A 27,823-nucleotide genomic window follows, 5' to 3' on the forward strand; every position below is an offset into this window, starting at 1 on the left:
TTGTGAATTTGAGCCCCAGGTGGGGTGGAGAGATTACTTAAAAATAAAGTTTTAGAGAAAAAAAAAAGGATAGAAAAAGGTATTAGGCAAATGCTAACTAAAAATAAAGTTAATGCAGATATAATAAGAACCAACAATTTTTTGTCTTCAAATATAAAAAGTGATGATATATAACAAGGTTCAATTTACTAGGCAACAAATATACAACGAATACAAAAATAGTAATTAAAAAGATCATCTTTGTGGATTTTAATACATCTCTCTGTAATTGACATACCAGACCAAAACCAAACAAAAAATCCAAAAACCTAGAGAAATATCAAAGCAGTATCACATTAAACACTTTTGATCTCACCCAAGAGAACAGTCTATCCAACAAATGGAGAACACACACCTTTGAGCACATGTGAAATAGTTTTGGAAATGAACTAAATGCTAAGTCATAAAGCTAGTCTCCATAAGCTTCAAAGACCACATTTTCCTGACTACAATGCAATCAAGTTAGAAAACAATAACAAAAATATAAATAGAAAAACTCCTTCTGCGTGAAAATCTAAAACTGTTGTAGAAACTGTAAAAATCTACACTACACATCAATAAGACTACATCTCAAATAATCGAAATAAGTCACAGAAAACTATAAAAATGGTTCATTTATTTAAAGAACATATTCACTAGTAACAAAAGTATAAGGAAAGACAATGGAATAATTAACAGAAAATTTACTCTAGTGGTTATCTCTGGGTGGTGAGGGGCTGTGTGGGCTGGATGGAGAGAAGATATACTATGGCACAATTAATGTTTCTTGAACTGAGACTAGAGATCTGGGTGATTATTCAAATTTTTAAAAACTGTATGTGAGCCTTCTACACTTTTAGATAACAGAATTACAATAAAATTATGGAAAAAAGAAATGCAGGGAAGGAGAAAAAGAATTAGGTGTAACTGTTAAAGTGGAGCTAAAGAGTGACAAGGGTGAACAAGTTGCCACCCACAAGCATGATTTCTCTCCAGATTATCTAATGCCACTGCTTGCCTCCTCCATCCCGATTAATAAAAGTAAAATCTATCCTGTTCTGTGATACTTTTAAGAAAGGAGGATTCTCTCACATCCCAGGTCTCCCTTACATCATTCCAAAGATTTACTCCATGGTCTTATCTCTCTTTCGTCATATAGGTTATACTCCCTACATCATCCCCATTAAATCAATTTTGTAAACATTTGTCCTTATCTTTCTACAACAGATAAGATATGGTATCAAGAAACAGAGGGTGAGACACTGTTTTACCTGCATGTCACTTTTGGCAGCTTTCACAGCATCAAAGAGATCACTGGCTGGTAGCTCTGAGTCTTTCTGGCCATGACCACGTACCATTCGGGACCCCTTCTTTGGATGTTTTGCCACCTAGTAAGTATAAAGAGATCAGAAATATTTTTAAAACGTCAAAGTGATGTTAACAGTCTCATCACTGTCATACAAGTAGGCTTAAGCTGCCAATTTCACAGCAGAATTTGAGTTACTAAGATCTAAAATAACTGATTTTCATACTGTGAATCTCTAACTTTTTCTTCTTTTAAAAAGTCCCTTAAGCCCATTTTTTTTCCTCTCTATTCTTAATACCCTTCTTTTATTCTTTTCTCTTCAAAATTTGCCTTCCTCCTACTTCTGTCCCTTAACACTCTCTAAATTTTGTCCTTTCATCAAACATATTACCTGAGCCTTTTCTAGATTTTCATTTTGTTTGGGTTTTGGGGTTTTTCGTTTGTTTTTGCTGCTTCCCAGACTAGGTTCAAAAGAAAAATGAAACTGATTGACTCACTGGGGTTGTTCTGAGTGGTCGTTTTGCTGCTCTCTTCTTCACACTGCGTCTCAGGCTAGCTTCAAAGTCACTGCCTTCATCAGCTGACAAAGAATCACTATCCCTATGAGAGAGTGTGGTTTTCCTTAGATACACAACCCCAGTCCCTCCATATAAAATGGCAAATAATTTACAATTTCTTTTTCTGTAACTGTAACCCCTTCTCCATGAGAAAAATATATTCAGATTTTTTTTAAAGAAGAGGTTTACTTTAACAGGGAGTAGAGACAAAATCTTAAACGAAAACTTTCACTTGAAGAAAGCAGTGAAGATGTAAAATGAAAACTGGAGTGGATAAAAGACAACCTCTTCCTAATATTCTCTCTGAATAAGAAAATCAAATGAGGGCGCCTGGGTAGCTCAGTTGTTAAGCGTCTGCCTTCAGCTCAGGTCATGATCCCAGGGTCCCAGGATCGAGTCCCACATCGGGCTCCCTGCTCCGCAGGAAGCCTGCTTCTCCTTCTCCCACTCCCCCTGTTTGTGTTCCCTCTCTCGCTGTCTCTCTCTCTGTTGAAAAATAAATAAAATCTTAAAAAAAAAAAAAGAAAAGAAAATGATATTCACTTAAGCAGGGAGAGGGATCACTGCTGTGGAGAAAAATCAGCGTGGCTTGGGAAGTCACACATTACTCATACGTAAACTGGAGATTAATATATGCCTAGAGTTAAATTTCACTCCTTGAAACAAGTTTACAAGTGTTATCAATCAGAGTTAAGTTTATAACATAGATAAAATCTGGTCCCAAACAGTAGCACCGAGAGAAAGGTGTCAGAGGAAGCCAATTAAAAAAATAACCAGGAGAGGGGTGCCTGGGTGGCTCAGTCGGTTGAGGGCTGCCTTGGGCTCAGGTCGTCCATCCTAGGGCCCTGGGATCAAGCCCCATGTCGGGCTCTGTGCTCAGTGGGGAGCCTGCTTCTCCCTCTCCCTCTGCCTGTCTGTCTGCCTACTTGTGATCTCTCTCTCTGTCAAATAAATAAACAAAATCTTAAAAAAAAAAAAAGTTAAAAAAATAACCAGGAGATAAATCACATCTTGTATGAGGTTATTTTTTTCCTGGAAAAATAAAAAAAGATTTATTATTATAACCTTCACAAAGTAAGCTCATAGATAATGACAGATCAATCTGTTTATAAAATCCCTAAATAAAGGAACATTACACACCAACTAACAAGTATATACTATTTGTTAAGAAACAAATAAAGAACTCTTTACTTCTCCTTCCCCCACCTCCCCACTCCCGACAGAGGCTATATACATGCTGAATATACAAATATATTCACGAAAGGTTTGGATGAGCTGGATGATGGATTTAGAAGAAGATGTATTATTTTTGGTGCCTACAACATGCAGGGCAGGAAAGAGAAAAACCAACAAACCAACCAACCCAAAACCAGCCAGCAGAGCTGGAAAGGGTCACTGTTCTGAACCAGTAAGCTTATGTTTTCACAGAGTCACAGGCAGACAGAGGGGAAAGCTGCCCGCACTGCTGGAGAAAGCCAGACAACGCAACAAGTTCTCACTAACTCCACTCACCCCTGTGAAGTATGTTCCGAGTCCCTTTCACCATAGGGCACACTGACAGACGAACTAGAGGATGCAGACAAGCCCCTCTGTCCACCACCTGCTGCTCTCCGCAGCGGGGAGGACACACTGCTTGGGGAGGAGGAGGGCCGCAGAGTAGGCATGCTGGTCCAGCTGCGAAAGAAAGAGAGGAAAGGGCCTTTACCCACATCTCCACCCTCAGCTCCAACCATGCCCTTTCTTTACAAGGGGACTGCTCTGCAACTCGGGGTTGGGGTGTGGATGCCCCCGCCAAAAAGGGACAAGAGTTGTGCCCTAAGACACCACAGCCCCATGGATGTGGGTTGGGAGTCGCTCTCCAGGGCCACAGCAAGACGCACCCCAGAGCCGCTTAAAGCAGATCCTTCTCTGCAGGGGTCCAAGCGTTGATTGCATGGCGCAAGGGGACCAGCTCGCTCATGTTACACATAAAAACCCTCAAAACAAAAAAGGACCCACCCACTCCTTCATTTTCAGGCTGGAGCCTGATTCCACACTGAAGGGGAAGCGCTTAATGATCAGGGGCCGCAGCCGCCATTAGAGCAGGACCAGAAACGCTGAAGGAGTAAAGACAAACTCGTGTTCTCCGTTTTTCCAGAAGAGGGTATCTCTGACAAGATCCTGGGGTAAGTGGGCTGAGGGGCTTCCTAACCATTGAAAAGAGTGATTATCAGTCTCTTGGGGGCTGGGGCTCGGGGTTCCTGGCCTCTCTGGAGAAAACCACTGAGGCATGGAGGAGGGCGGTTCCTCTCTCAGGGCTGGGAGTGCGGGGAGAGGGCGTATTCTTGGGTCCAAGAGGAGCCTCACTGTCTGAACCCGGAACAGCGACGTCTGGTTGGGCAGGGATGAGGAAAGATCACTGCCTCCGGTCCCTCGGGGTTCTGCAGTCACCCCACCTCCAGGACGGGCGCCGGCTGCTTCTCTTCCGGTGGCGGAACAATCCAGAAAAACGCGGGAAGCCACGAGACACGTTGTGCGCAGGAGCGAGCTCAACGGCCCGTCCCACTGCTGGTAATTGTCGCGAGGCTTGGGCGTGCGCGAGCTCGTGCTCACCACGTTCCAGTCACGCTGGTCGGGCAGCCTCGTGCGGGCACAAGCTTTCCGGCGTGCCGCCCCGTCACGTGGGCTCGGGCTCGCAGACAGCCTGCTTTAGCCCTTCTCCACCCAGGTCCCGCCCCCTCTGCCCCCAATTTCTCTCTCCATTGGCCAGGCTTCGCACTAGACTAGTTGTAGCCCCTTCACTCTGGCTTCTCAACTGCCATAGGCTGGGTTCCACCCAGGCCCCGCCTTTCGAATCGGATAGCCACGCCCCCAAGAAAGGCTACGCCCCTCCCCCACCAGCCTCCTTAGTTCCGCCGAGTCCCGCCCCCCTGCCGAGCTTTCCCACTACATTGGCTTAATTTCTCCCTAGGCCCCGCCCCTGAGGCCCGCTACTTACCATCATTGGCGGGGCCCCGCCTCGGGCCCCGCCCCCTGTCCGGCTCCCTGCTCCCATTGTCTCCGCAGATGCCGCTTGGTCCAGCTATCGTGCTCGGTGTTCAGTTTTCCGAGGTCGCGCTCTTTCTCTGCCCCGCGGAGAGGTCCCGCGGCAGAGAACCGGCTTCCCGAGTTCGGGCTGTTCTTTCCTTCTTAGGACACACTTTGCTGAACCAGGGCGGCAGCAGCTATGTCCGCTCTGCGATCTCTTCTGCTTCTGCTGCTGTCTCTGTGTCCCGGTCCTGGTCCTGGACCCGGGAGCGAGGCAAAGGTCACCCGGAGTTGCGTTGAGACCCGGCAGGTGCTGGGGGCCCGGGGATATAGCTTAAGCCTACTCCCTCCCGCCCTGATCTCAGGTGAGGAGAAAGAGGAAGACTAGAGAATTGGGCGCGAGGGAGGGGGGCGGGGCGGCTCGTCCCCGGTCCACAATAACTCTCCTCCCTTTCAGAATGACCGTTATTAATAATCTTTTCGTGCCATAGTCATGCCAATAATATCTCTTCTCCTGAACTTACTTACCAGGATCAGAATAAGCCTCCTGTTCACATAATGGGTTTCTTACTCCACCCCCACCCTAGGAATCCCGTTCTAGTAATTAGCACCCTCTCTGTATTTCATTCTTCACAGCTCAATTTTTTCCCATCGCTATTTCTAAGAGCCCCTTCAGTGATAACACTTTATTGCTTACCTAGTAACCCCACCCCTCCAAACCCCATTCTTCCCATAGATGCTGTCTTGAAAGTCCTTAGAGGCCTGGAGTGTGGGATGTTGGGGAGGGTCACCTAAGGACACTGATCACTAATTTGGCTCATTACTATTTGATCCCTTGACTAATGCCAGTGGACTCGAGATGGGTGAGGGCACAATAAGGAGGGGATAGGGTCAGGTGGGGATGAGGGAGAGACAATAGAAAAGAAAGCAGGTAGAAGAGAAAGGATAGCCCCCTAGACAGACGGAAAGAGGAAGGAATTACATGATAGCATTCTCCCTTCCCCCATTCTTCTGTGTCTCCTCTGTCCAGGTGAGCACCTCCGGATCTGTCCCCAGGAGTACACCTGCTGTTCCAGTGAGATAGAGCAGAGGCTGACTTGGGAGACTGAGACCACCTTCCGAGGCCTGGTGGAGGAGAGCAGCTCATTCCTGGTTCACACGCTGGCTTCCTGGCACAGAAAATTTGATGGTGAGGACTTGCGGTCCCCAAACCTGGCCTCACACCTCCTCTCTGTGCTCATGACCCCAGCAAGCATCCTGCCTTAGCCCCCTTCCACCACCACCCCCAGATTCTGTCCAGGGTCACCCCCCCCCCCCAGTATTCTCAGGTCTCTAAGAGTTCCTGAGGCTCTAACTCACTTTTCTCTTGTCTCCCCATCCCCGTCTCTTCCTGCCTCCGCCCTTTCAATTTTCCATCCTTCTCTGGCCTCACTCCACCTCACACTCCTTTCTCCACTTTTGCCACAGACCTTTTTCGGGAGATACTCTTGTCATCTGAGCGCTCTCTGGCCCTGCTCTTCCACCACTCCTTCGGCCGCCTGTATTCCCAGCACGCCCCTGTATTCAGTGGCCTGTTCTCTCGGCTGCGGGACTACTATGAGAGGTCCGGTGAGGGGTTAGATGACGCTTTGGTGGATTTCTGGGCACAGCTCCTGGAGAGATTTTTCCCCCTGCTGCATCCACAGTACACCTTCTCCCCCGACTACCTGTTTTGCCTCACTCGCCTCGCCTCCTCTGCTGATGACTCTCTGAAGCCTTTCGGGGATGCACCCCACCGCCTCCACCTGCAGGTGAGAGGCCCCAAAGCCTGAGCTTCAGCCACCTCTGACCTGGTGACCTCTGAGCTGTGCACCACTCACCCCAACTCCCCTCTCATGCCCCAGTCACCCCTGACCTAGTGATCGCCCCAATTCTGCATGGCAGCCATCTCTGACCTGGTGGCCCCTATCTTGAGCCCCGGTCCCCTCTGCCTGACCCCATGCTCTTTGGCCTCCTTTAATTGGGTACTCCCTTATTCTCATTCTGTGCCCTAGTTTCATACAAATCCCTGACCCATTCACCTGCTCTTGGCCCCCAGACGCCTTTCTGCTAATTGCTCCCTAAGCCTAATATCTTGACTTCCTGTGGTTCAACTAACCATGAATTGGGCACTGAATAGTCGAGACAGACTTTCATTTACAGTATCTCATTTAATTGCTCTAGTAACTTTTTGAGATAGATAGTGGTATCCCTATTCTACAGATAAGAAAACTGAGCCTCCCAGAAGTTAGGGTTGCACAGCCAGGAAGTGGTAGAGGTGTATCTTACACCCAGGTCTTCTGGCTTTAAGTTCAGTGTTTGTTCTGATATGCCATCCTTCCGTCGCCAAGCCCTATAAAACACAATCCCTCCATTTCTTCCCAAACCCAGCTCCCCTTTATCCTTCTAGACTATAATTCCTTTGAATACAGTTCAAGGAATTATATTCCTTGAACCTGCCTTCCTGTACCACCTGACCGTCCTAACAGCCCCACCATAACTCCACACACCTAACCCCCACTGCTTGTGCCCTTGGTGTGGTGTCTTGGTTCCAGTCTTGACTGAACCATGACTGACCCTATGGTTTCTCTCACCTTCTTTCCTCTACCCCAGATAACCCGGGCCCTGGTGGCTGCCCGGGCCTTTATCCAGGGCCTGGAGACCGGAAGAGATGTGGTCAGCGAAACACTTAAGGTTAGAGGGGGCCTGAGTGTGGGCAGGGCCCAGGGAGGGAGAGGCAGAAGTAAGAGAGGCCCTATGAGGAAGAGTCAGGTGCCAGCTGGAGAGGTCCAGGGCCTTCCCATATCAGCCCTGAGGCCCCAGTGTCCAGGGTAAAGCAGGAAGGAGGGGGGCAGGAGTGGAATCTCCCTTGTGTCTTGATCCATGACCTCCTCCCATTATCTGACCCTTTTTGCTCTCTGATGCCCCTTGACCCCTGCCAGCCTCTGGTGGTCTGCTCATCTCCATAGCAGCCTAAGATTGAAGTACTGCCTCCACCATCCCCCCCCCCCCCGCCTGCCATTTCCCACAGGACCCCTCCATGGCTCCCCCTTCCCTGCTTCTGAAGGCCAGATTCCTGCCTTGGCCTTCAAAGCCCTCTCTTCACCACCCATTTTCTCCCTGACCTCCCAGCTTTACCTCCTGCATCCCCAGTCTCTTCTCTTCTCAACCACGATGGCCTCTCTCTTCTTGAACCTTTTCTCAGACGGCTCTCCCCACTGCCTCTCTAATCCCCCCCGCCAAGAAGGACGTATCTGTAGCCTGGCCCCTGGGAAACTTCTTTATCAGATCTGTGGCAGTCTTCAGGTCTTACCTGCTGCCACATGGGGTCACTAAGCCTAGACATTCACATCCAGCTCTCCACAGAGAGCCTGGGGAAGGTGAGGTGCGGTATTTGATTTCTCTCTGTCCAGCACCAAGCTTGGCTGAGTGCAGCCACTGTGTTTGTGAATGACAAGTCCTGCTGTCTGCCCCCAGGTGCCCATGTCTGAAGGATGCAGGCAGGCTGTGATGCGTCTGACTGGCTGCCCCCTCTGTCGGGGCATCCCCTCGCTGCCACCCTGCCGGGGCTTCTGCCTCAATGTGGCCAATGGCTGTCTCCGAAGCCACGGACTGGATCCTGACTGGGGGGCCTATCTGGGTGAGGGGATTCAGGAGGGCCTGGGAGGGCTGTTTGTGTTTGGAATACCTTGGGGTGGACTGGGGAGGGAGTTTTAAACCTTACGGAGTTGAGAGACTGTTCTCATGTTTCTCCTATCCACACCTTGTTGCTTCCCTTCAAGACCCAGGTCAGGATTTGTGGGAGCATCACAGTCCCTCATGACACCCTTTCTCTTTCTTCCCCTCCTTCAAGATGGTCTCCTGTTCCTGGCTGAGAAGCTCCAGGGCTCTTTTTCTTTTGAGCTGGCAGCTCAGTCCATTGGGGTGAGGATCTCAGAAGCTTTGATGTATCTGCAGGAAAACAGTGTGGCAGTGTCAGCCCAGGTACAGGGGCCATGAGAAGGGTGGGAGTGTCAGCCTGAGGAGGAGGGAAGACCGTGCAGGGGGGGTGTTGGGGTACAGGAGAGAGATGAGCGGAGCTGAGGGTCTGGAGCAGGGGGCAGTGTGGGGTGTCAGGGAGACTGGGGTGTTGGGAGTGAGGACACTGTGTGGTTCTCATCTCAGGATGACTAGAGGGGTCCTCTTCCTTGTGCCTTAGGTGTTTCAGCAATGTGGGAACCCCCAACGGGTACAAGGCCGCAGCCGCCGAGCCCCAGCCCCCCCGGAAGAGGTGGGGCGCCTCTGGACCTCGGCGGGAGCGGTGGGGGCGGCAGGGGTGCCAGGTACGGAGGAGAGGCCCACGACGCCTGGGAGCACCAGCCTGAACCGCCTGGTGAGTGGGGGGCAGAGAGGGGGCGGCGGTGGGGGCCGGGGGGAGGGACACGGGTAGTGGGGGGGCGCATGCTCCAGCCCAGCCGCGCTCTCTACTCGCCCAGGTGTGGGAGCTCCGCGAGCGGCTGGGCCGGGTGAGGGGCTTCTGGGCCGGGCTGCCTCTGGCCGTGTGCGGGGACCCCCGCATGGCAGCGGACATCTCGAAGGAGGCGGCTCCCTGCTGGACCGGAGCTGGGCGGGGCCGGTGAGACTGGGCGGCGGCGGGCTGGCCGGGCGCGGGGCGGGCAAGTCGGGGCCGGGCGGGAGCCTTCGGGGCTGCTCTGCCCGCAGGTATTTGTCGCCTGTGGTCGGGGTCTCCCCGTCCGAGCAGCTCGATAACCCAGAGCTGGGCAAGGAAGACTCGAGCACCGACCTCCAGACGCGGAGGCGGCGGCTGCAGCTCCGGGCGGCGACGACCAGGATGAGGGTGGCCGCGCTGGGACGCGACCTGGAACTGGACGACTGGGGTGAGAACCCCGGGCGCCCGGAGCGCTTCGCTCCTCCCGGCTGTCTGCGATCCGACCCGGCCCCGCCCACTGCCTTCTGAGCCCCTCCCCTCGCATCTCTCCTCAGTTATTCATTCCTTTTTTCCTTCTTTGAACACGCCTTTACTGAACGCTTACCTCAAAGTTGAGAGGTAGAAGACCTATGGCAGGGTCTCCATCCTTGAGTTCACAGCCCACTGGGGAGACACCAAAACAGCCTTACAGAACAGCGGGAAGCCTCTTAGATCGAGCAAAAGGGTGTGGGTTGTTGGGGAGGGCTTGCAACCTGGGGGAGGTGGGGAAGCTCGGTGGGGGGCCATTGGGCTGGCTCCCAGGATAGAGTTTGCCAGAGAAGCAAGGCACAGACACGTCTCTGTCTTACATTTGTCTCTCCTTCAACACCCCTTTTTCTGTCTGCTTGCTGCTTCTGTGTGCATCTGTTTTGTCTTTTCCTGTGTATCCTCTCTCCCCATCTCTCTCTCTGTTCTGCCTCTGTCTCATTGTCTCTTTTCTTCTCTCATTCCTACATCTGTCTGATCTGTCCCTTCGCCTTCATGTCACTCACTTTCTCCCTCTTCCCAATCTCCATCTATCTACCTGTGTCTCTCTCCCATCTCTTCCTTCTGTTTTTATTTTTTAAAGATATTTACTTATTTGAAAGAGTGAGAGAGAGAGAGCAGAATGAGCGAGAGCAAGTGGGAGGGGAGAGAGGCAGAGGGAGAGGGAGCCGGTGAGGAGCTTGATGCGGGTTCCATGCGGAGCTCCATCCCAGGACCCTGAGCCAAAGGCAGACACTTAACCGACTAAGCCAACCACACGCCCCATCTCCTTTCTGTTTTGTTTGTTTGTTTGTGTTTTTTTTAAAAATTTTATTTATTTATTCATGAAAGAGAGAGACAGGGAGAAGCAGAGGGAGAAGCAGGCTCCCAAGGAGCAGGGAGCCCGATGCGGGACTCGATCCCAGGACCCTGGGATCATGACCTGAGTCAAAGGCAGACGCTCAACCATCTGAGCCACCCAGGCGCCCCTCCTTTCTGTTTTTAATGTTAAATTGTCTCTCGCCCTGCTCCTCCTCTCGCTGTGTCTGTCTCCCACTGCCTCTCTTTCTCAACCCTGCCTCTGATCCTTTCCTTCTTGCAGATGAAGACGCCAGTGGTTCTGGAGAGGGACAGCACTATGCAGATGACTGGATGGCTGGGGCAGCAGCTGTGGCCCCCCCAGCCAGGCTGCCTCGCCCTCCTCGAAGGGACGTTAGTGGGGGCAAGGGAGGAGGTGTCCTTGTCCGCCACAACCAGGGCAGGAGCAGGACTGGGGGGACATCTGTTGGTTTTCACACCCAACCCATTCTCATTCTCTTCCTGTCAGCCCTGGCCCTGCTTGGACCAAGATAACAGGGGATGGGTGCCCTAGCATCAGAAGGGTTCATGGCCCTTCCCCTCCTCCCCCCTGCCCTTCAGCTGGGTCTGGGGAGGAATCGAAGGGGGATGCAGAGAGGTAGAGAAAGGGACTTTTTGGGTGAATGGCTGGGGCCCCAAATCCAGGAGATTACCATTGGTGGGTTGGGGGTGGGTGGGTGGGTGGGTGTTCACAATATTTATTTTTTCATTTACAGTCCGGGGAGGAGGGAGCCGGGCGTATTTATTTAGGAAGGAGGTGTACTCACCAACCAAGCCTCTATGTTGGGCCAGTTGTCAGCCCCAACAAGGAAAAAGGGAGGAGTTTTAGAGTTGCCACTGGGGATGGGGTTCGAAAGAAGCTGGAAGTGGGGAGGGGTGGGCCACCTGGGCTCAGAGGGACAAAGCTGGGTGCTGATGGGGTGCAGGGCAGGGGACTAGGGTATGTGAATAGGGTCAAGATCTGTGGGCCTGGTTTCTCTGGAGTTTTCTCAGTATCAATTTCTTAAAACTAAAATACCAAAAAGAAAAAAAAGAGCTCCTCTCATGATCTCTGTCATCCACATCCTTCACAAGCTTCCACACTTCATGCTTCAGTGTTGGATTCAGTGTTTATTCCACAAATAAACAGCTAACGTATTGAACCCTGTGTGTGACTCTGGACTTTTAGCATCCTTCCCTGAGCCCAGGCTCCCGGCAGAAGCTTCTGACCTCTCTTGGAACCTGCCCCCTGTCATTCCGTTTGGGCAAGCTGTCCACCCTCTGGGTCTGAGCCCCTTCATCTGTAAAGTGGGGAGAATTGTGGGGACCGGCAAAATTCTTCCTGAACCTGAGGTGCCTTTACTATTACCACACCGCTGCCCCCTGCCTTCAGGGTGGGGACCGCTGTTCTCTGTGTGTCAGCTGGGGGCTACCTTGTCAGGTCCTCAACAATGTCTGCTTTCAACTCGTCTGTTATTTTCTCTTTCCTTCTTTCCGTTGCCTGAATGAGTCTTTTGTTCTGCAGAAAGCTAAGAGGAAAAGGTATAATTGATTCCTAAGTGTGAAAGGAGGGTGGGTAGAAGTACTGTCTTCCAAGGGCGGGCTGGGTGCCCTGACGAAGGAAAGATGCCCGGAGTGAGAGACCCAGAGACGCGATTAAAGCCCAAGCAAGCTGCAGGGACTGGCGGGACAAAGGGAGGGAGGGGGAGGAGCCTGGGCGCGGAGCAAGTTTATGGGGAAAGTTGAGCACTGCGCCGAGCCGGGCGGTGGCTGGGGCGGGCGGGAGGGCCAGACCCCGATTTCCCTGCTGCTCCTCAGGTGGCCTGGTGAGTGGGCAAGTGAAGCCAAGGCCGCGGCCGGTGGAGGGACTCTTGAATTTGTGGGAGGAGACTTGGGGGGTTCATAGAACCCCCGAGGGGGCCAACAAAGGGCTGGCGACAGACGGAGCAATCACCAAAGCTGGAGGGGACAGAGGGCTGGAATGGGGGTAATGGGAGGAGACAGAGATGGATGAGAAAGGACTAGAAGTCTGGACACAGGAGGGAGTCCGGTGCGGGGCTGGATCCTGGGGGCTGTGTTGGGGGAGGGATTTGAGGGGTGATGCCAGAGGGGGCGGGTCTCTAGGTAGCAAGTGTGGGTTCTCCTTGCCTGGGGTCATTCCTGGCTTGTCCCAGAAAGGGGCTGTCGGGGCTTGTTGGAGGGGCTGTGGCCCATGGTTGCGGCTGTGATCTGAAGGGGTGAGTCCAGACTCCCAGTTGATTAGGAACCTGGGGCCTGGGAAGGAACTCAGAAGCTCCATTTTTGTATCTTTCGGTATCTTTATGTCGCAGAGTTTTTCTCTCTCTCCAACTCCACCCTCTCGATCTCCTCTGGGTGCAGAGGGAGTTGGAAAACCGGCACGGGGGAGTAGGGGGTGTCCAGGGAGCTAAGCCTCATCAGTAACCCCACGTCTCCCCCAGCTCTTCACACACTGGGGTCTGCCCTGTGCTGAGAGCACTCCAGAAGGGGCGAGAGATGCCCGACTCATGACGACAAAGTCGTTCCTGTAGTTGACCTCCCTGGGTTCGGTAGCCTGTGCCCTGTCTGACCCCCCATTCCCTCCTTATGGATGCCCCTTGTGGCCTCAGAATGGGGCTCTTCATTCCCATCTGTCACAGGCAGAGGAGCTCATGAGGAAGCCAAGGAAGCCAGGGGCCGGCCGATGTCCACCTCACTGGCACATGAGCGGATGGGTCCTTCTACAGGGTCTTGCCTTTCTCCCCTCCCCTTCTAAACCCCTGAGGCTCAGGTAGAAACTGCAGGTGGGGGCCGGGGAAACTGAAAGGAGTAGTTGTGGATGACCAGGAAGATCTGGGTATAGAGAGCACATGCCCCTCCCCACAGGCTTCCACTCCTGGAATGAGCGGCAGCAGCAGGAGAGAAGGCTCTACCCTCTCCTTAGACTCCCCTCCTTCCCCCCTCATTTCCCTTCTAGACGCTGACAGAGGCAAAAATCTGCTAACTCAGGGGGCAGACTCAACCAGGGCTGCAAGCAGGCCTGGGGGATGACCCCCCGATCTCGAACCAGCGCCTTCCACGGCTGCACGGCTGTCTCAAGCTGTCTCTGCCTCTGTGCCTGGCCCTTGCCCTGTCCCTCGCTAGCATCACCCTTACCGGTGCCACATGGGCCCTCTGTCTCCTACCAGGACCATGCGCCTCTGGGGGCCTCGGAGCCTGGGGGTGGCTCTGGGAGTCTTCATGACCATCGGATTTGCCCTCCAGCTCTGGGGGGGGCCCTTCCAGAAGAGGTGAGTTCCCATCTTGTCCCAATGCCTTATAGATGCCCCCCATTGCTCCGCCCCATGCCACCTAGGTCTGTGACTCCTGGGGACTCTGAGAAGGTTCCATGTCCTCTGTCCTTGCTCCACAAGATGCGCACCCACCTGCTGGTGAGGGACAGGAAAATTCCCCTCCCATCTCTCCCCAGGTTACCAGGCCTGCAGCTCCGACAGCCCTTGACCCCATCCCCGGGATCGACTGTTTCATCCTGCCTGCCCCGGCAGCGACTTGTGTTCCTGAAGACGCATAAATCTGGGAGCAGCTCTGTGCTGAACCTGCTTCATCGCTACGGGGACCGACACGGGCTGCGCTTTGCCCTCCCTGCCCGCTACCAGTTCGGCTACCCAAGGCTTTTCCAGGCCTCTCGGGTCAAAGGCTACCGCCCTCAGGGTGGAGGTACCAAGGCCCCCTTCCACATCCTCTGTCATCACATGAGGTTCAACCTGAAAGAGGTGAGGGGTGTAAGAGGGGGTGGGTGGGATTGGAGAGACGTGGGCTTAGGCTTGTGGCCAAGACCACCAGGGGAGGAGGCCCCAAGCCTGGGGGGTTCCCAGGTACCCCTTCACCCAAAAATTGGGCATGGGAACCGCAGAGATTCCTGTTCTCCTCTCCTCAGCTGTCCCTTGCCTAGTGGTTTCTGGGAGCCAAAGTCCTGCCTTCTCCCATCTAGAGCTTTCCAGTCTCTTTCCTTGACCAATTTACCCCACTGATATCAGTGCCCTGACAACTCTGATCCCCCAGACTCTCATTCTTGGCCCCTTCTACTGACATTACCAGGGCCCTTGCTCAGCCACTGCCTTCTGACCATCTTCCTCTGCCAGATACGGAGAATCAGCTACATGCCAAGCCCTAGCCTGGTCCTGACCCCCTCCTCCCTGGTTCTAAAGGGGATGATGTGTGCATGCACTCACGTACTCATCCATACACACCCAGGAACCTGAGAGCTCTTGGGCAAACAAAATCAATGTGCAAATGAAAATATACAGGGAAGGAACTTTTATTGAATACTTACTGTCTACTGGGTACTAAGCTTACCATCACCTTGCCAGAAAGGCATTATAAATGTCTCCATTACACAGATGAGGAGGTCAGGTTTCAGAGAGGCTAAGTGACTGGCCTCCTTAACAGAAAGCAGCAGAGCTAGGATTTGAACTCAGGTCCATCTGCTCCCAAGTCAAAGGGCCTTCCCTGGCATGTGTGCATGTGTATTTGTGTTTATATTTGGAACTGTGAAGAGAATATTCACCAAAAGAAGCAGGGCTTTCTGGGGAAGTGTTTTTTAAGGAAAGGGTGGACACAACTTTGTAGTAAGAAGAATACCAGGTATTTTAGAGGGAGCAGAATATCAGCAAAGGTGTGGTGGTCGTGTGTGTGTGTGTGTGTGTGTGTGTGTCCTCTTAAGCTGCGGCTGGAGAAAGCAGCTGAGGGTCATAAGTATCATCTAAAGGGCAGTGAGGGGTCACTGCTGGGAGTGAGGTGATGACAATGATCTTTCAGGCAGGTTTCTCTGGTTTTTGACCTTTGACCTTCATTGTCATCACCATTCAATGAGTACCTACCATGTTCCATGCAATTCCACATTCAAGGTAAGTGTTAACCCAGATTTATAGATGGAGGGACAATGGCTCTGAGAAGTTCAATAACTTGTCTAAAGTTATACAACTGGTAAATGGCTAAACTGGGTCTTATTGCAGGTTCACCTGATGCCACAGACTATTCTCTGTACTGTTCTTCCCTGCCTTCAAAGAGACAGTTTATAAGCTGTGCTCTGCAGGCATGCCCACATTAGCAGAGCAGATTGGAGGACAACGTGTGAGGGCGTCAGGTTTAGTGACAAGCCATATTCAGAGGCAGAAACCCTCTGGGGAGCCCAGGGGCTGGGTCCTGATGTGGATCTGCCTGCAGGACCATCCTAGGATGTGGCTCAGTCCAATTCCCACCATCTTTCTTGCTGAGAAGTAGAATCATATGTCCCAGGCCTCAGGGTAGCACCCTACCAAGTGTCCATAGCTCCCCAGTGCCCAGTCCAGGGCTGTCCTTTATTTTCCAAGATGCCTAAGAACCCCAGAAGTACCCTGTCCTTTGGCCATACTGGGCTTAGCCTGCCTACCTGATGCCTACACTTGAGATAGCATTATGGTTGGTCCCTCTCCTCCCTCTTTGCTGCCAGTGACCACTCCCCACCACACCCCCACCTAGAGGAGGCCTGAGACCAGTTCCTTTCTTGAAGCTGTGACCAAGAGTCCCAGGATAGGCACCTAAGAGGTTTTTGTTGGAGAAGTGAAGACAAAGTTTGATTCTTAAAGATTTTACTGACCAAAGCCATACCGAGAGGCCCAAAGAAATTAATGTTCTTGAGTAGCTTCCCATGTTCCAGGTTCCTTCATACCCTTTATCTCGTGTACCTTCATGATCAGTGGGAAGCTATGGTTATCCCCATTTTTCAGATGAGCAAATTGAGTCTCAGAGATGTTAAGTAACTTGCCCAAGGTGTTAGTGTAGGAACCTGGGGGTTTCCAGCAAAGCCCAGAAATTTCCAGAAGGAGGTTTGAGGAGTCTAGAGGATCCACTGGCAATGGGCTTGCTTAGTTCCTTCCTGGCCCAGTTCTTTCTGCCTATGCCTGTTTTCTCTCCTCCGCAGGTACTTCAGGTCATGCCTTCTGACAGCTTCTTCTTTTCCATTGTCCGAGACCCAGCAGCTCTGGCCCGCTCTGCTTTCTCCTACTATAAATCCACCTCATCGGCCTTCCGCAAGGCGCCATCCTTGGCTGCCTTCCTGGCCAATCCTCGAGCCTTCTACCGACCTGGGGCCCGTGGGGACCACTATGCACGCAACTTGCTCTGGTTTGACTTTGGTCTCCCCTTCCCCCCAGAGATGAAGACCAAGAGAGGTAATCCTCATCCACCTAGAGACCCCAGCTTCCCACAGCTGAATGTTTTGCCTTCTGGCAGTGGCCCCCGAGCCCACCATCCCCTGGATCCCAATGCTGTCTCCCATCCTGCTCCCACAGTTGCTGGTGGTCACAGCCAGATATCCAGCCCTTCCTCTTTAGATTTGGGATCTTCGTCCTTCATCCAGTGGAGTCTGGCCTGGCTGGACTCTGTCTTTGATCTGGTCTTGGTGGCCGAGTACTTTGATGAGTCATTGGTTCTACTGGCAGATGCCCTGTGCTGGGGGCTGGATGATGTGGTGGGCTTCATGCACAACGCCCAAGCTGGAGGTGAGCAGGGCAGAGGCGCTGTCAGCAATGGTGGACTGACTGCTGAGGACAGGCAGCTGACTGCACGGGCCCGAGCCTGGAACCACCTGGACTGGGTTCTCTACGTTCACTTCAACCACAGTCTGTGGGCACGAATAAATCAATATGGCCAGAGCCGACTGGAGAGTGCCGTGGCAGAGCTCCGGGCTCGCCGAGAGGCCCTGGCTAAACATTGTCTAGAGGGGGGTGAGGCTTTAGACCCCAAATATATCACTGACCGACGGTTCCGCCCTTTCCAGTTTGGGTCAGGTAAGGTTTTGGGCTATGTACTTCGGAGTGGACTGAGCCTCGCAGACCAGGAGGAGTGTGAGCGTCTGGCTACCCCTGAGCTACAGTACAAGGACAAGCTAGATGCCAAGCAGTTTCCCCCAACAGTCTCTCTGCCCCTTAAGACCTCAAGGATACTCTCCCCCTAGGCATCAAACCACTAAGTCTTAGGCTGAAGAGCAGCAAAGCTAGACGGCACACATGATTGAGTATGAGGCAGCCATACTCTGCTTCCGTCTGGAAGCATGTTTGTGCCCTGGAGGTTGAATGAAACTTTGCACAGATGTGGGGACCAAGTCTTCCAGCCTGTGCCAAAGCATTCCAGGCATTCAGCTCCTTGCAGTACCCCCTCCCCACCCATTTTGCCCCTTCCCCTTTCCAACCCCCTGGCAGGTCCCTCTAGCACTCTCAAAGAGCCCCCGGAGGAGCAAATCATGGAGTAAGCCAGAAAAAATTTGGAACGTGTGGGTTGGAATAATGCGTCCATTTCTCTATGAATTATTTGGTTCTGGACTATGCTCATTTCACTATGAAATGTTTGTTGAATAAATAATTTGAACCTTTGACTTGCTTTGCATCTTCCTGGGAGAAGTGTAGTTGGAGTGGATTAATATTTCTTCTCTAAGAAATCTGTCTTGTAGTCTCCCGTAAACCCTTCTTACTGCAGCCTAACCCCAGCGGGACCCGCCTCCCCCCCCACCCCGACAGCGGTCCGGTCACCCACAAATTCCGGGGCCTCGGAGGCCACGCCCCTTCCTTTCCGCTTCCGGTTTCTCGCCAGTCAATCGGCCCAGCAGCCCGGTTCCGGCCCTGCGGGGTCTCGGTTCCGGGTTCGTTGCCCCGGTTCCCGGCCCCGGCTGGTCTCCCGGGCCGGCCCGGCCGCGCGCAGCACCCGTTCGGTGTCGGAACTCCCGGGCCCCGCCCCAGCGGCCCCCTCGCCCCCCGCCCGCGCCGTCCTCGCCGCCCCATGGAGTCCCAGTGTGACTACTCCATGTATTTCCCGGCGGTGCCGCTGCCGCCGCGCGCGGAGCTGGCGGGGGACCCGGGCCGGTACCGGGCGCTGCCCCGGCGCAACCATCTCTACCTGGGGGAGACTGTCCGCTTCCTGCTGGTGCTGCGCTGCCGGGGAGGCGCGGGGTCCGGCGCCGGGGGCGGCCCGGGCTTGGGCTCCCGAGGGACCTGGGCAGAACTGGCAACGGCCCTGGCCGCCCTGGCTTCGGTCAGCGCCGGAGGCGGGGCGCCCGGGGGCGGTGGCTCCGCAGACCAGGATCCCGAACCCCCAGGGGGCGGGGATCCTGGCGGTGGGGCGTTGTTTCGAGGCTGCAGCCCCCTCCTCACCCACGGCCCGGGCCCTGCTACCTCAGGGGGAGCGACCACGGTGAGGAGCTTGGGGTGACACGGCACAGGGCGGAGGGGCGGTTTGCTGGGCTCCAGAGACTGGAGGGGATGGACGCTGGGGGCCTGAAGGAGGCAGATGACGGAGGAGAGCGGAGGCCAAGAAGAACCGAGAACATCACATCTTAAAGGGAACGCCGCAGGCTGCCTCTTTGACCCTCCCGCCCTCTTACTCCTTTCACAAACCCCAGCTGCCTGTGGAGGAACCAATTGTGTCCACAGATGAGGTCATCTTCCCACTCACCGTTTCACTGGATAGGCTGCCCCCAGGGACACCTAAGGCCAAGGTAAGATTGGCAAGGGGTGGGGCTGTTGTCCTAATTCAGGCTCCCTTTCTAAGTGGCTGTCTCTCGTCTTGACCAAGGTCCTGTGTCCTTTGTGCTCAGATTGTAGTGACTGTGTGGAAACGGGAGGTTGAGGCACCAGAGGTCAGAGACCAAGGCTACTTGCGCTTGCTGCAGACCCGATCTCCGGGGGAGACCTTCCGGGGGGAGCAGAGCGCTTTCAAGGCCCAAGGTGGGGAGAATGCAGAGAGGAAACGCTGGAGTCTGGAATTTGGGGGACAGAGTGGAGGGGTAATACTGGCAAGTGCATGATCTGGGGAGCAGAGTAAGATTAGAACTGCGGGTTGGAGGTGAGGTCTCTGCCCGGCTCATCAGTTCTTGCCTGGGCCCTCTCCTGCAGTGAGCACCCTGCTGACTCTGCTGCCCCCTCCGGTTCTGAAATGCCGCCAGTTCACTGTGGCTGGAAAACACTTGACAGTGCTCAAGGGTGAGCAGATCTGTGGCTCAGGTCTTTGGTAGCAGCAAGGGCACTGACTGGGTGGCAGTTACTCTGGGCACACTGGTGGGGATCGGTCCAATTTTGGAGGGGTAAAGTCGGGGCTTGAGGGGTCCAGGTACTCTTGGCTGAGCTGAGCTGCTTACCTCCAACAGTGCTGAACAGCTCCTCCCAGGAGGAAATTTCCATCTGGGATATCCGTATTCTCCCAAACTTCAATGCTAGTTATCTACCTGTCATGCCCGACGGCTCAGTGCTGCTGGTGGACAATGTCTGGTGAGGTCCTGGGGAGGGGGCAGGGCTGCAAAGTGGGGAGGGGGGCAGGGCCAAGAGCTCTGGCATGAAAAGATCAAGCTCTGTCCCTCTTTCTGCTGAACTAGTCATCAATCTGGGGAAGTCTCCATGGGCTCCTTCTGCCGGCTGCCTGGTACCTCTGGCTGCTTCCCCTGCCCGCTTAGTGCCCTGGAGGAACACAACTTCCTGTTTCAGCTGAGAGGGGGTGAGCAACCTCCTCAAGGGGCCAAGGAGGTGAGTGTAAGAGGCTGGTATGCTCGGAAGAGCAAGGTTAAGAAAAAGCAGTGGGAGGGAAAGGCCAGGGGGTGACAAAAGATGGAAGGGGACCTCAGATACACAGGGTGTTTCCTTTTGTCTCTCCTACAGGGCCTAGAAGTTCCCCTGATCGCTGTGATTCAGTGGTCTACTCCAAAGCTGCCCTTCACCCAGAGCATCTACACCCACTACCGGTGAGTTTGTGGGACTCCCCGCTGGGCACCGTCCTGTTCACCTATTTGGCAACACACGCCCCGCTTCCCTCTCTCACTGCTTCTAGCCTGCCCAGCATCCGCCTGGACCGCCCATGCTTTGTGATGACTGCCTCTTGTGAGTCCCCCGTTCGGACTTACGAGCGATTCACGGTCACTTACACACTGCTCAACAATCTCCAAGACTTCCTTGCTGTGAGGCTTGTGTGGACCCCAGAGCACGCACAGGCTGGTAGGTGGGCTGTCAGGCTCTGGGACCTTGTCCCAAAAGAGGAGGGGAAAGGAAGTCATGGAGGTGGGTGGCTTGTGGCAGGCTACCTTGGCTTTGTACCATGGTGGTCTCCACAGTGTCACCAATGGAAAGCTTACAGAAGCAGCAGGACAGGGATTTTAAGGGCATTGACCCTGGGTCTGGGCTCCCCGGTATATTTGATTTCTACCTCTGCCATTAACTAGCTGTGTGACCTTAGGTAGGTTACTTAATCTCTCTGAGCCTCACTCCGATCCCTCTTCTCTAAAATGGGGGAAATAATATCTCATGGGGTTGTTATGGTGATTTAATGGTTAACATAAGTGAAACGGTTAGAATAGACTTCAGCACACAGTAAGTATTAGCTGTTGTTATTTATAAAGTTCAGCAAAAGATGACACATACTCAGTTTGCCGCACAGAGGGGCTCTGAGGATCAAATGAGACTGTGCTCATGAGAGCCCTGTGCGAACAGAGGAGCACCGTACAGATGTGTTTAGTGGTGGCTGTTTCTGTGTCATCCCCCCCCCCCCGCCCCTCCAGGAAAGCAGCTGTGTGAGGAGGAGCGCCGGGCCATGCAGGCAGCCCTGGACTCCGTTGTGTGCCACACGCCCCTCAACAACCTGGGCTTTTCCCGGAAGGGCAGCGCGCTCACCTTCAGTGTGGCCTTCCAGGCTCTGAGGACGGGGCTCTTCGAGGTGGGCTGGGGAGGGGCTGGACTGTGTGATGGGCTATGCAGAGTGTCGGTTGGGAGGAGTCAGCCACCAGCCTCTGTGGACGAAACACCACGGGTGGTACTAAACAGCGGGGGTGGAGGCAAGGTGCAACTTCAATGCCACACTGGCGGGGCAAGTGGGGAACTTGATTGGAAAGGAAGGTTGGGGCCTGGAGGCCAAGCTGGAATGCTGACTTGTGTCTCCCCGCTCCAGCTGAGCCAGCACATGAAACTGAAGCTGCAGTTCACAGCCAGTGTGTCCCACCCTCCGCCCGAGGCCCGGCCCCTCTCTCGAAAGAGCAGCCCCAGCAGCCCTGCTGTCCGGGACCTGGTGGAGCGACACCAGGCCAGCCTGGGTCGCTCTCAGTCCTTCTCTCACCAACAGCCCTCCCGCAGCCACCTCATGAGGTATGGACATGTGGGAGGGGGGGCCACTGGACTCAGGAGAGGCCGGAGTTGGAGCGGGAGCCCAAAGGGTCCCCGGGGTCCGACCGGAGCCCATAGCCTCTGCCTTCCCCCAGGTCGGGCAGCGTGATGGAGCGCAGGGCCATCACGCCCCCTGTGGCCTCCCCTGTGGGCCGCCCCCTCTACCTGCCCCCGGACAAGGCTGTGCTTTCTCTGGACAAGATTGCCAAGCGTGAGTGCAAGGTCCTGGTGGTGGAGCCTGTCAAGTAGCACCGTGCAGGCTCTCCTCCCTCTTACACTCCCAGAAACCGAAAGCCCCTGGATGGGGTCCTCGCTGCAGACTCTGCCTCCCCTGGGATGCCTCCCACCGTGGATGAGGAGGCCCAGTAGGGCCGCCTGTCTGTGTCTGCTGATGAGGGACGAGGAAAGAAGCTGTGAAATGGGCGGGTATGGCTACAGCACTAAGCCAACAGTGTTTCTCCGACTCCCTGGGGGGGCTGGCCCCACCCCGAGGCCAGGGCAGGGGCTCCAAGAGCTCCCTTGCCCCCCGCCCTGTACCCTGGTTCTAAGTTTACAAAGTGTATTCCTTGTTCCTATTAAGTTGTCCCTCCTGCCTCTGACGTTCCCTCCCTGCCTCCCACCCACCCGCAGGGCTGAGATTAGAGGGTGGTGATGGTAAAGGGACCCTGACAATGACCCTCCTGTCTCAGGGGAAAGGGGAGATAGCCAGGTGGCCTCCTCCTGCCCCTCACGTTTACGTTTGCAGCCTGAAGCACTTTAAGTTGTGTGGGGTTTTCTTTTCTTTCTTTTTTTTTTTTTTTTTCCATCTGTCTGTTCCGGGAACTTATTCTCCAACTACTGCTTCCAACTGAGATAAGACTATTAAATGCCTGTTCAGGAGGGAGAAGAATGACTTTCGTCTGTGTGTTGGCGGCAGGAGGAGAGGCCCCAGGGGCTTGGAGTGGTTCCCTTCAGCATGCACACCAAGTAGCTCCCCTCAGCTCCCTTCCTACCATACTATTCTCTAATTGCCAGTTTTACGTGCCCAGGTGCTTTGCCCCACTCCTCTGGGCCCACATACACGACTATCTCCCTTGAAGACAGAAGACAGACTTAGGGTGTACCCCCCCCCCCCCCGTCACACCCTCTCATACACACATCCCTGGGCCTGGGAACATCAGACTCATGTTTATTAGGAGGGAGGGAGGGAAGAGGGAGATCCCCCTGCCCTCACTCTCCTTGACACAGTGCAAAGTTCCCAAGCCTCTGCCCTTCCAGGTAGGGGTGGGGAAGTGGGTGAGGAGAAAGCCTTAGTTCTAACAGCAAGCCAAGAAAGAGGTGGAGGAGGTTTGCGTCTTCCTCATCACAGAGGCCCATGGACCCAATCCACCTCTGCCCCTTGCCCTCTGGCAGGCTCAGACGTCAACAGGCTCCCGGCCTCGGTTCTGCCTCTTCACCACAAATACCCTCTGTCCTGACACGGTCACCAGCAGCGTGTGTTCTCCAAAGACGACTGGAAAGGAGACACACCTTCCCCCGCCCGGGAGAGGGAAGGGAGCACAGAGTTAGTGGGGTACAACGGCCTCTAGAGGGTCACACAGCTGGTGGGATCAAAAGCCAAAGGCATTCGATAGTTCAAGGCTCAGAGATTTGAAGATAGGAGGGTTCCATTATGTCCCCCTCCCTCTCTTGCTTTCTCATAGTTCTGATGCAAGGGTGAATCCCAAAGGGACCAGGGACCCCAGGGGGAGATGGTGGGAGGTTGGCAGGAGACAGCCGTTTTCTCCCCCCAGCCCTGAGAAGACAAGCCTCTGGGAGCAACCCCCACCCCCTCCCACCACCATCACCAGGGGGGCAGGGGCTGAGGCTCACCCGACAGGCGCTTGAAGGGTATGCTCGTGCTGTGGTGCAGCCGGAAACCACAGGCTGTACTGACCAGCTCAGAGATGGCACTGGCTGCCTGCTCGTCATTCTCTAGATCCCCAGATGACTGCATGCAGAGGGAAGAGGAAGGATGGCAGAGATTAGGGAAAAGAATTGGCAAAGAATCCCATAACAGTCACTCTGGCTCTAGCATTTGTAACCTCTCCCTCTCAACTTTCCAGTACCCCTAAGGTCACCCCCATTTTTGGAAAAATAAACCTGAAACTTTCCTATGATATTGTTGCCCCTCTTGACGCCATCTTGTTTCTCATCCTTACAAAATGGGGCTTCGCCCACTGAGCAGTGACTCTCGTTCGTTTTTTTTTTTTTTTGATTTGATTTATTTATTTGAGAGAGAGAATGAGAGAGAGAGCACATGAGGGGGGGAGGGTCAGAGGGAGAAGCAGACTGCCTGCCGCGCAGGGAGCCCGATGCGGGGACTCGGTCCAGGGACTCCAGGACCATGACCTGAGCCGAAGGCAGCCGCTCAACCAACTGAGCCACCCAGGCGCCCTCTCATTCGTTTCTTTACTGACCATTCTTTCCTAATCGCTGAAACTTGGTTTTTCCCTCTCTCCCCACTGACTGATAAAACCATCCTCAAACATCTCTGCCCACCCACCACTGACAGGTTCAGGGACCCCTCCAGAGCTCTTTTCCTCGGTTTTTCTGCTTGTTGCCCTGTCTGCAGAATCGGAAACATAAACAAACACCCCCTTTGTCCTTGAGCCTCTCCCTCCCACCTAACCCTTGGGGGGCGATGTGACTGGCCTAGGCTTCCTCTTTTCTGCTGACTGTCTCAATTTCCTCTCCCAACTTCCTCAACATGGACCTCCCAACTAGGTCATGTTCAGGCCCTTTGCTCTCTTGGACATTCTGTACCTCTGTTTTCTCATCTGTAAATTGGGACAAGTTCCTATCCATGGGCTCGTTGTGAGGACTACACGGAGATATTGGTGAGATGCTCAGAACAGCTCCTGGCAATATATACTAACTGCTACCCTTCTATATCAAAATGTCTTAAGTCAAGTCATCACAATTCTTACCTCATCCCCTCCCCAATCAACTTCCTTTCTTAATTTCCTGTTTGTTAAGGCACCATCATTCTAGGCTTGGGTTCAGTCTTACTAGATGAAGTATCTCCTCTAATACCTATCTCTAGTCATTACCAAGATACACTGATTCTTCCTTTAAAACGTCTTCTCTCCTTGCTCCTCTTCACTGCCACCAGACCTGTCTCATACCTAGATTTTCGCAGCAGTTCCCCCTACTTCTGAATCCCACCCCTTCCAGCTGTCTTCACACCTAATAGAATAATTTTGCTCAACTATTTCCTTAGCTCACATTTCTGTTCAAAACCCTTCAAAGCTCCCATTACCCTCAAGATTAACCCGAATGTGTCAACCCAGCCTTGAAAGTCCTCCACAATGAGATCCTTCCTTACCGTATCTTCTTCCAAACCTTTCCAAATCTTTTCAACACAAACCTACCACTCCAACCCTGAGTACTCTCCTTTTCTGCCTGTTCACAACCATCCATCCTTTAAGCCCAGCTGAAGTCTCCTTGTTATAATGTAAGTTATAACACAAGAGTCTCCTTGTTATAATGTAAGTTATAACACAAGGGTTGAATCCTTCATTTTCTGGTCTCCTTCACTAGTCTTTACCACTTGCATTGCTTTCAACTTTTATCCTTAAGCCTTGTCTCTCCAGCTCCACTAAAAACTTCTAGAGAGTTTAACGCTATATTGTATTATGAAACAAAATTCAAAGCCTCTTAAATACCAAATAAAGACATATTCGAAAAAACTTGGATAATATCAGTTATCAACAATCCTATAATTAGTTGTCTTTGTTAAAGTCATTAAACCTCTTTTAACTCAGAAGTTACCAGACTATGATTCCAGGATTTATTTGATTAGTTACTGAAAGCTTACTATCTGCCAAGCATGATAGCTAAGACCTAGAATACAGACAACTTAGGCTAAACCGGGCGATGTTAAAAGGGATCACGGGGCCATGTGTCCTTAGTGGACCCCCTCCCTTGCCCAGAACGCACCGCCAGCACTGCGCCTTCACTCAGCACCAGGTAGCCAAGCTGGTCTGGGATTCGCTCCAGCCCCTGGGTCAGTGCAGAAGTCTAGTAGGTAAAGATGCAATTAGTGAGAAGCATGCCAGGATGGCCCTAGATGCCCTTCACTTGCAACCCCAAGTCTCCCTTGACAAGGCACCCCCAAACCTTCTCTTTCCCCAGACCCTCTTTGCTCTACAAAGCCTTCAACACTGATCATGCTGAGCTTCCCACCTTCTCACCCTCTGAGCCTGGGCTCCCCTGGCCTCCACAGCTACACTGTTCCCATCCCGCCCCCCCCCCCGCCCCATCTCCAATTCCCCCGGTGGGCCGCCCCACCCCCGCAGACTACTCCCCAGCGCCCATACACCCTCGCACGGATCCCTCTTCAACCCTCTACGTCGCCTCCCCTCCCATCTCCATTCTCTCTGCGTCCCGGGGTGGATAGGAGGTAAGGGCGGAGTACAGGCCCAAGTGGGGGGAACCGAAGAGATTGGGGAACAGGGATGCAGAACCCCTAGCGCGTACTCCCGCGCATGCGTCCTCACTCACCATCGCAGCCTTAGGTGCTGGGGGCGCTCCTTATCAGATAGGTAGCTTCCGGCTCCAGACCCAGGTCACGTGCTTCCACCGGGCTGTCCCCTCCAGCTTTGCGCCTCACGATTTTAGCTCCGCCCCCAAAGTGTGGATTGGAACACGAGTACATCATTAGCCTTAATCTACCAGTGCGGAGCGCCGCTTCCCGAAGAAGCAAGCGGATTGGCCGCAGGCCCTCCTTCACAGCCCTCTCCCCGCCCCTCAGCCCCAGAGCTCTAGGGGAGGGGGCGTGTCGGCTGAGGGAGGGGCCTGGAGGGGCAGGACCGGAGGGAGGAGGGCGGGCTGAGGGTGTGCGCCTGCGCGCAGAGGGGCGGACAGTCCCTTTAGGCGAAACTGCGCTACAAGGTAGAGAATAAAGTGAAGTGACGTGAAATGCCCGTGAAGAGCTAGTCAAAGGCTACTCTTATCCCTACTCCAGGAAACTATCCCCCTTAAGACAGGGATTTGTTCCCAAAATGGCTTTTCCTCCCGGGATTCTGTGAGGAACGTTGTGACGGTGAGTCGAGTCCCCCGCCTCCTCCCCTCAGGCGAGGCAGCGGCGAAGCTGAATATTCTCTGCCCGGAAAAATTAGAAACAGTATCCTGAAGTCGTTTTTTTAATACCTGAGTGTCACCTCGAAAACTTTTGTTTTAATTTAAATAGTTTCCAGACCCACAATACCAATGTGACTGAGAAAGTGTTGGTGAGATAAATTGAAGGTTGATTCTAGAAGTAATAAGTACTCGTTGGTGAAGGTGTGGAGAAATTGGCGTCCTCGTGCAGTGCTGATGGGGCTGTGAAATGCTGCAGCTGCTGTGGAAAACCCATCATTGGTTCCTGGAAAAATTCAACTAGAGTTATTCTAGGAGCAGCTCCACTCCTAGATGGACTCGAGAGAATTGGAAACATGTCCACCCAAAACACTTGCACACCTATGTTCATAGCAGCGTTAGTCATAATAGCCCAAGGATGGAAACCACCTAAATATCCATAAACTCAGCAACAGGTAAATAAAACAGTGGTATATCCAGGGGCGCCTGGGTGGCTCAGTCGTTAAGCGTCTGCCTTCGGCTCAGGTCATGATCCCAGGGTCCTGGGATCGAGCCCCGCATCGGGCTCCCTGCTCCGCGGGAAGCCTGCCTCTCCCTCTCCCACTCCCCCTGCCTGTGTTCCCTCTCTCGCTGTGTCTCTCTCTGTCAAATAAAAATCTTAAAAAAATACAAAAACAAAAACAGTGGTATATCCATACAACGGACTCTCATCCGGCTGTAAAAAGGAATGAAGTATTGATAAGTCCTACAACATGGATAAACCTTGAAAACATTACGCCAAGTGAAAGCCATCAGATACCAAGGCCACACGGAGTATGATTCTATTTATGTGAGATGTCTAGGCAAATCCATAGAAACAAGAAGCAGATCAGTGGTT

At 53.3% G+C, this 27,823-nt stretch overlaps 5 protein-coding genes across 16 annotated transcripts in view; 3 read left to right on the forward strand and 2 right to left on the reverse strand.

The window, feature by feature from the left end:
• Positions 1–4,597, reverse strand: part of STAG3 (stromal antigen 3) — a 28,911-nt gene extending 24,314 nt beyond the window's left edge. For 7 of the 8 annotated variants that reach the window (XR_003523019.2, XR_003523020.2, XM_027611087.1 and 4 more), the window contains exons 1-4: positions 4,228–4,597; positions 3,394–3,555; positions 1,822–1,924; positions 1,290–1,406 (exon numbers count right to left, since the gene is read on the reverse strand). Coding sequence is in view for 6 of the 8 variants with exons in the window: in XM_027611087.1 (XP_027466888.1) it covers positions 1,290–1,406; positions 1,822–1,924; positions 3,394–3,545 (372 nt within the window). In the remaining 2 variants the exon portion in view is untranslated. Of the gene's footprint in view, positions 1–1,289; positions 1,407–1,821; positions 1,925–3,393; positions 3,556–3,879; positions 3,950–4,227 lie in introns of those variants that run through there. The other variant, XM_027611083.2, reaches the window with a different exon arrangement.
• A 257-nt stretch (positions 4,598–4,854) lies between these two features.
• Positions 4,855–11,837, forward strand: GPC2 (glypican 2). The gene is made up of 10 exons (XM_027611088.1): positions 4,855–5,252; positions 5,918–6,076; positions 6,355–6,677; positions 7,519–7,599; positions 8,383–8,545; positions 8,759–8,889; positions 9,104–9,277; positions 9,381–9,520; positions 9,607–9,782; positions 10,941–11,837. Exons 1-10 carry the CDS (start codon positions 5,087–5,089, stop codon positions 11,189–11,191), a joined length of 1,764 nt encoding a protein of 587 aa, XP_027466889.1. The 5' UTR covers positions 4,855–5,086; the 3' UTR covers positions 11,192–11,837.
• A 574-nt stretch (positions 11,838–12,411) lies between these two features.
• GAL3ST4 (galactose-3-O-sulfotransferase 4) lies at positions 12,412–18,083 on the forward strand. The gene is made up of 4 exons (XM_027611095.1): positions 12,412–12,501; positions 13,650–13,962; positions 14,142–14,445; positions 16,635–18,083. Exons 2-4 carry the CDS (start codon positions 13,838–13,840, stop codon positions 17,667–17,669), a joined length of 1,464 nt encoding a protein of 487 aa, XP_027466896.1. The 5' UTR covers positions 12,412–12,501; positions 13,650–13,837; the 3' UTR covers positions 17,670–18,083.
• Positions 18,084–18,275: 192 nt separating this feature from the next.
• MAP11 (microtubule associated protein 11) lies at positions 18,276–22,728 on the forward strand. Of its 3 annotated transcripts, XM_027611090.2 has the most exons (11): positions 18,276–18,898; positions 19,107–19,202; positions 19,302–19,431; positions 19,600–19,686; positions 19,851–19,971; positions 20,076–20,223; positions 20,356–20,438; positions 20,525–20,688; positions 21,249–21,403; positions 21,635–21,828; positions 21,942–22,728. In XM_027611090.2, exons 1-11 carry the CDS (start codon positions 18,488–18,490, stop codon positions 22,093–22,095), a joined length of 1,743 nt encoding a protein of 580 aa, XP_027466891.1. In that variant the 5' UTR covers positions 18,276–18,487; the 3' UTR covers positions 22,096–22,728. The 3 variants fall into 3 exon arrangements, with proteins under 3 accessions (XP_027466891.1, XP_027466892.1, XP_027466893.1); XM_027611091.2 differs by lacking the exon at positions 19,600–19,686; XM_027611092.2 differs by lacking the exon at positions 18,276–18,898 and having other exon boundaries at positions 19,115–19,202; positions 19,280–19,431.
• Positions 22,729–22,998: 270 nt separating this feature from the next.
• LAMTOR4 (late endosomal/lysosomal adaptor, MAPK and MTOR activator 4) lies at positions 22,999–26,576 on the reverse strand. Of its 3 annotated transcripts, none has more exons than XM_027611101.1 (4): positions 26,371–26,576; positions 25,807–25,887; positions 23,698–23,815; positions 22,999–23,338 (listed from the first exon to the last, which is right to left on the reverse strand). In XM_027611101.1, exons 1-4 carry the CDS (start codon positions 26,371–26,373, stop codon positions 23,241–23,243), a joined length of 300 nt encoding a protein of 99 aa, XP_027466902.1. In that variant the 5' UTR covers positions 26,374–26,576; the 3' UTR covers positions 22,999–23,240. The 3 variants fall into 3 exon arrangements, with proteins under 3 accessions (XP_027466902.1, XP_027466904.1, XP_027466905.1); XM_027611103.2 differs by having other exon boundaries at positions 22,999–23,355; positions 26,371–26,507; XM_027611104.2 differs by lacking the exon at positions 25,807–25,887 and having other exon boundaries at positions 26,371–26,492.
• Positions 26,577–27,823: the final 1,247 nt, after the last annotated feature.

Source organism: Zalophus californianus, chromosome 10, assembly GCF_009762305.2.
Source record: "Zalophus californianus isolate mZalCal1 chromosome 10, mZalCal1.pri.v2, whole genome shotgun sequence".
Taxonomy (NCBI): domain Eukaryota; kingdom Metazoa; phylum Chordata; class Mammalia; order Carnivora; family Otariidae; genus Zalophus; species Zalophus californianus.

Excerpts from the sequence above, each read along its gene's own strand:
- MAP11 (XM_027611090.2), top strand. The coding sequence starts at position 18,488 with ATGGAGTCCCAGTGTGACTACTCCATGTATTTCCCGGCGGTGCCGCTG. Across the intron at positions 18,899-19,106 it reads CCTCAGGGGGAGCGACCACG|CTGCCTGTGGAGGAACCAAT; the intron begins GTGAGGAGCTTG and ends CACAAACCCCAG. Across the intron at positions 20,439-20,524 it reads AGCATCTACACCCACTACCG|CCTGCCCAGCATCCGCCTGG; the intron begins GTGAGTTTGTGG and ends CACTGCTTCTAG.
- LAMTOR4 (XM_027611101.1), bottom strand. Across the intron at positions 23,816-25,806 it reads GTGAAGGCGCAGTGCTGGCG|TCATCTGGGGATCTAGAGAA; the intron begins GTGCGTTCTGGG and ends CTCTGCATGCAG. Across the intron at positions 23,339-23,697 it reads ACCCTTCAAGCGCCTGTCGG|TCGTCTTTGGAGAACACACG; the intron begins GTGAGCCTCAGC and ends TCTCCTTTCCAG.
- GPC2 (XM_027611088.1), top strand. The coding sequence starts at position 5,087 with ATGTCCGCTCTGCGATCTCTTCTGCTTCTGCTGCTGTCTCTGTGTCCC. Across the intron at positions 7,600-8,382 it reads TGGTCAGCGAAACACTTAAG|GTGCCCATGTCTGAAGGATG; the intron begins GTTAGAGGGGGC and ends GTCTGCCCCCAG. Across the intron at positions 8,890-9,103 it reads GTGTGGCAGTGTCAGCCCAG|GTGTTTCAGCAATGTGGGAA; the intron begins GTACAGGGGCCA and ends CTTGTGCCTTAG.
- GAL3ST4 (XM_027611095.1), top strand. The coding sequence starts at position 13,838 with ATGGGCCCTCTGTCTCCTACCAGGACCATGCGCCTCTGGGGGCCTCGG. Across the intron at positions 13,963-14,141 it reads GGGGGGCCCTTCCAGAAGAG|GTTACCAGGCCTGCAGCTCC; the intron begins GTGAGTTCCCAT and ends ATCTCTCCCCAG. Across the intron at positions 14,446-16,634 it reads TGAGGTTCAACCTGAAAGAG|GTACTTCAGGTCATGCCTTC; the intron begins GTGAGGGGTGTA and ends TCTCCTCCGCAG.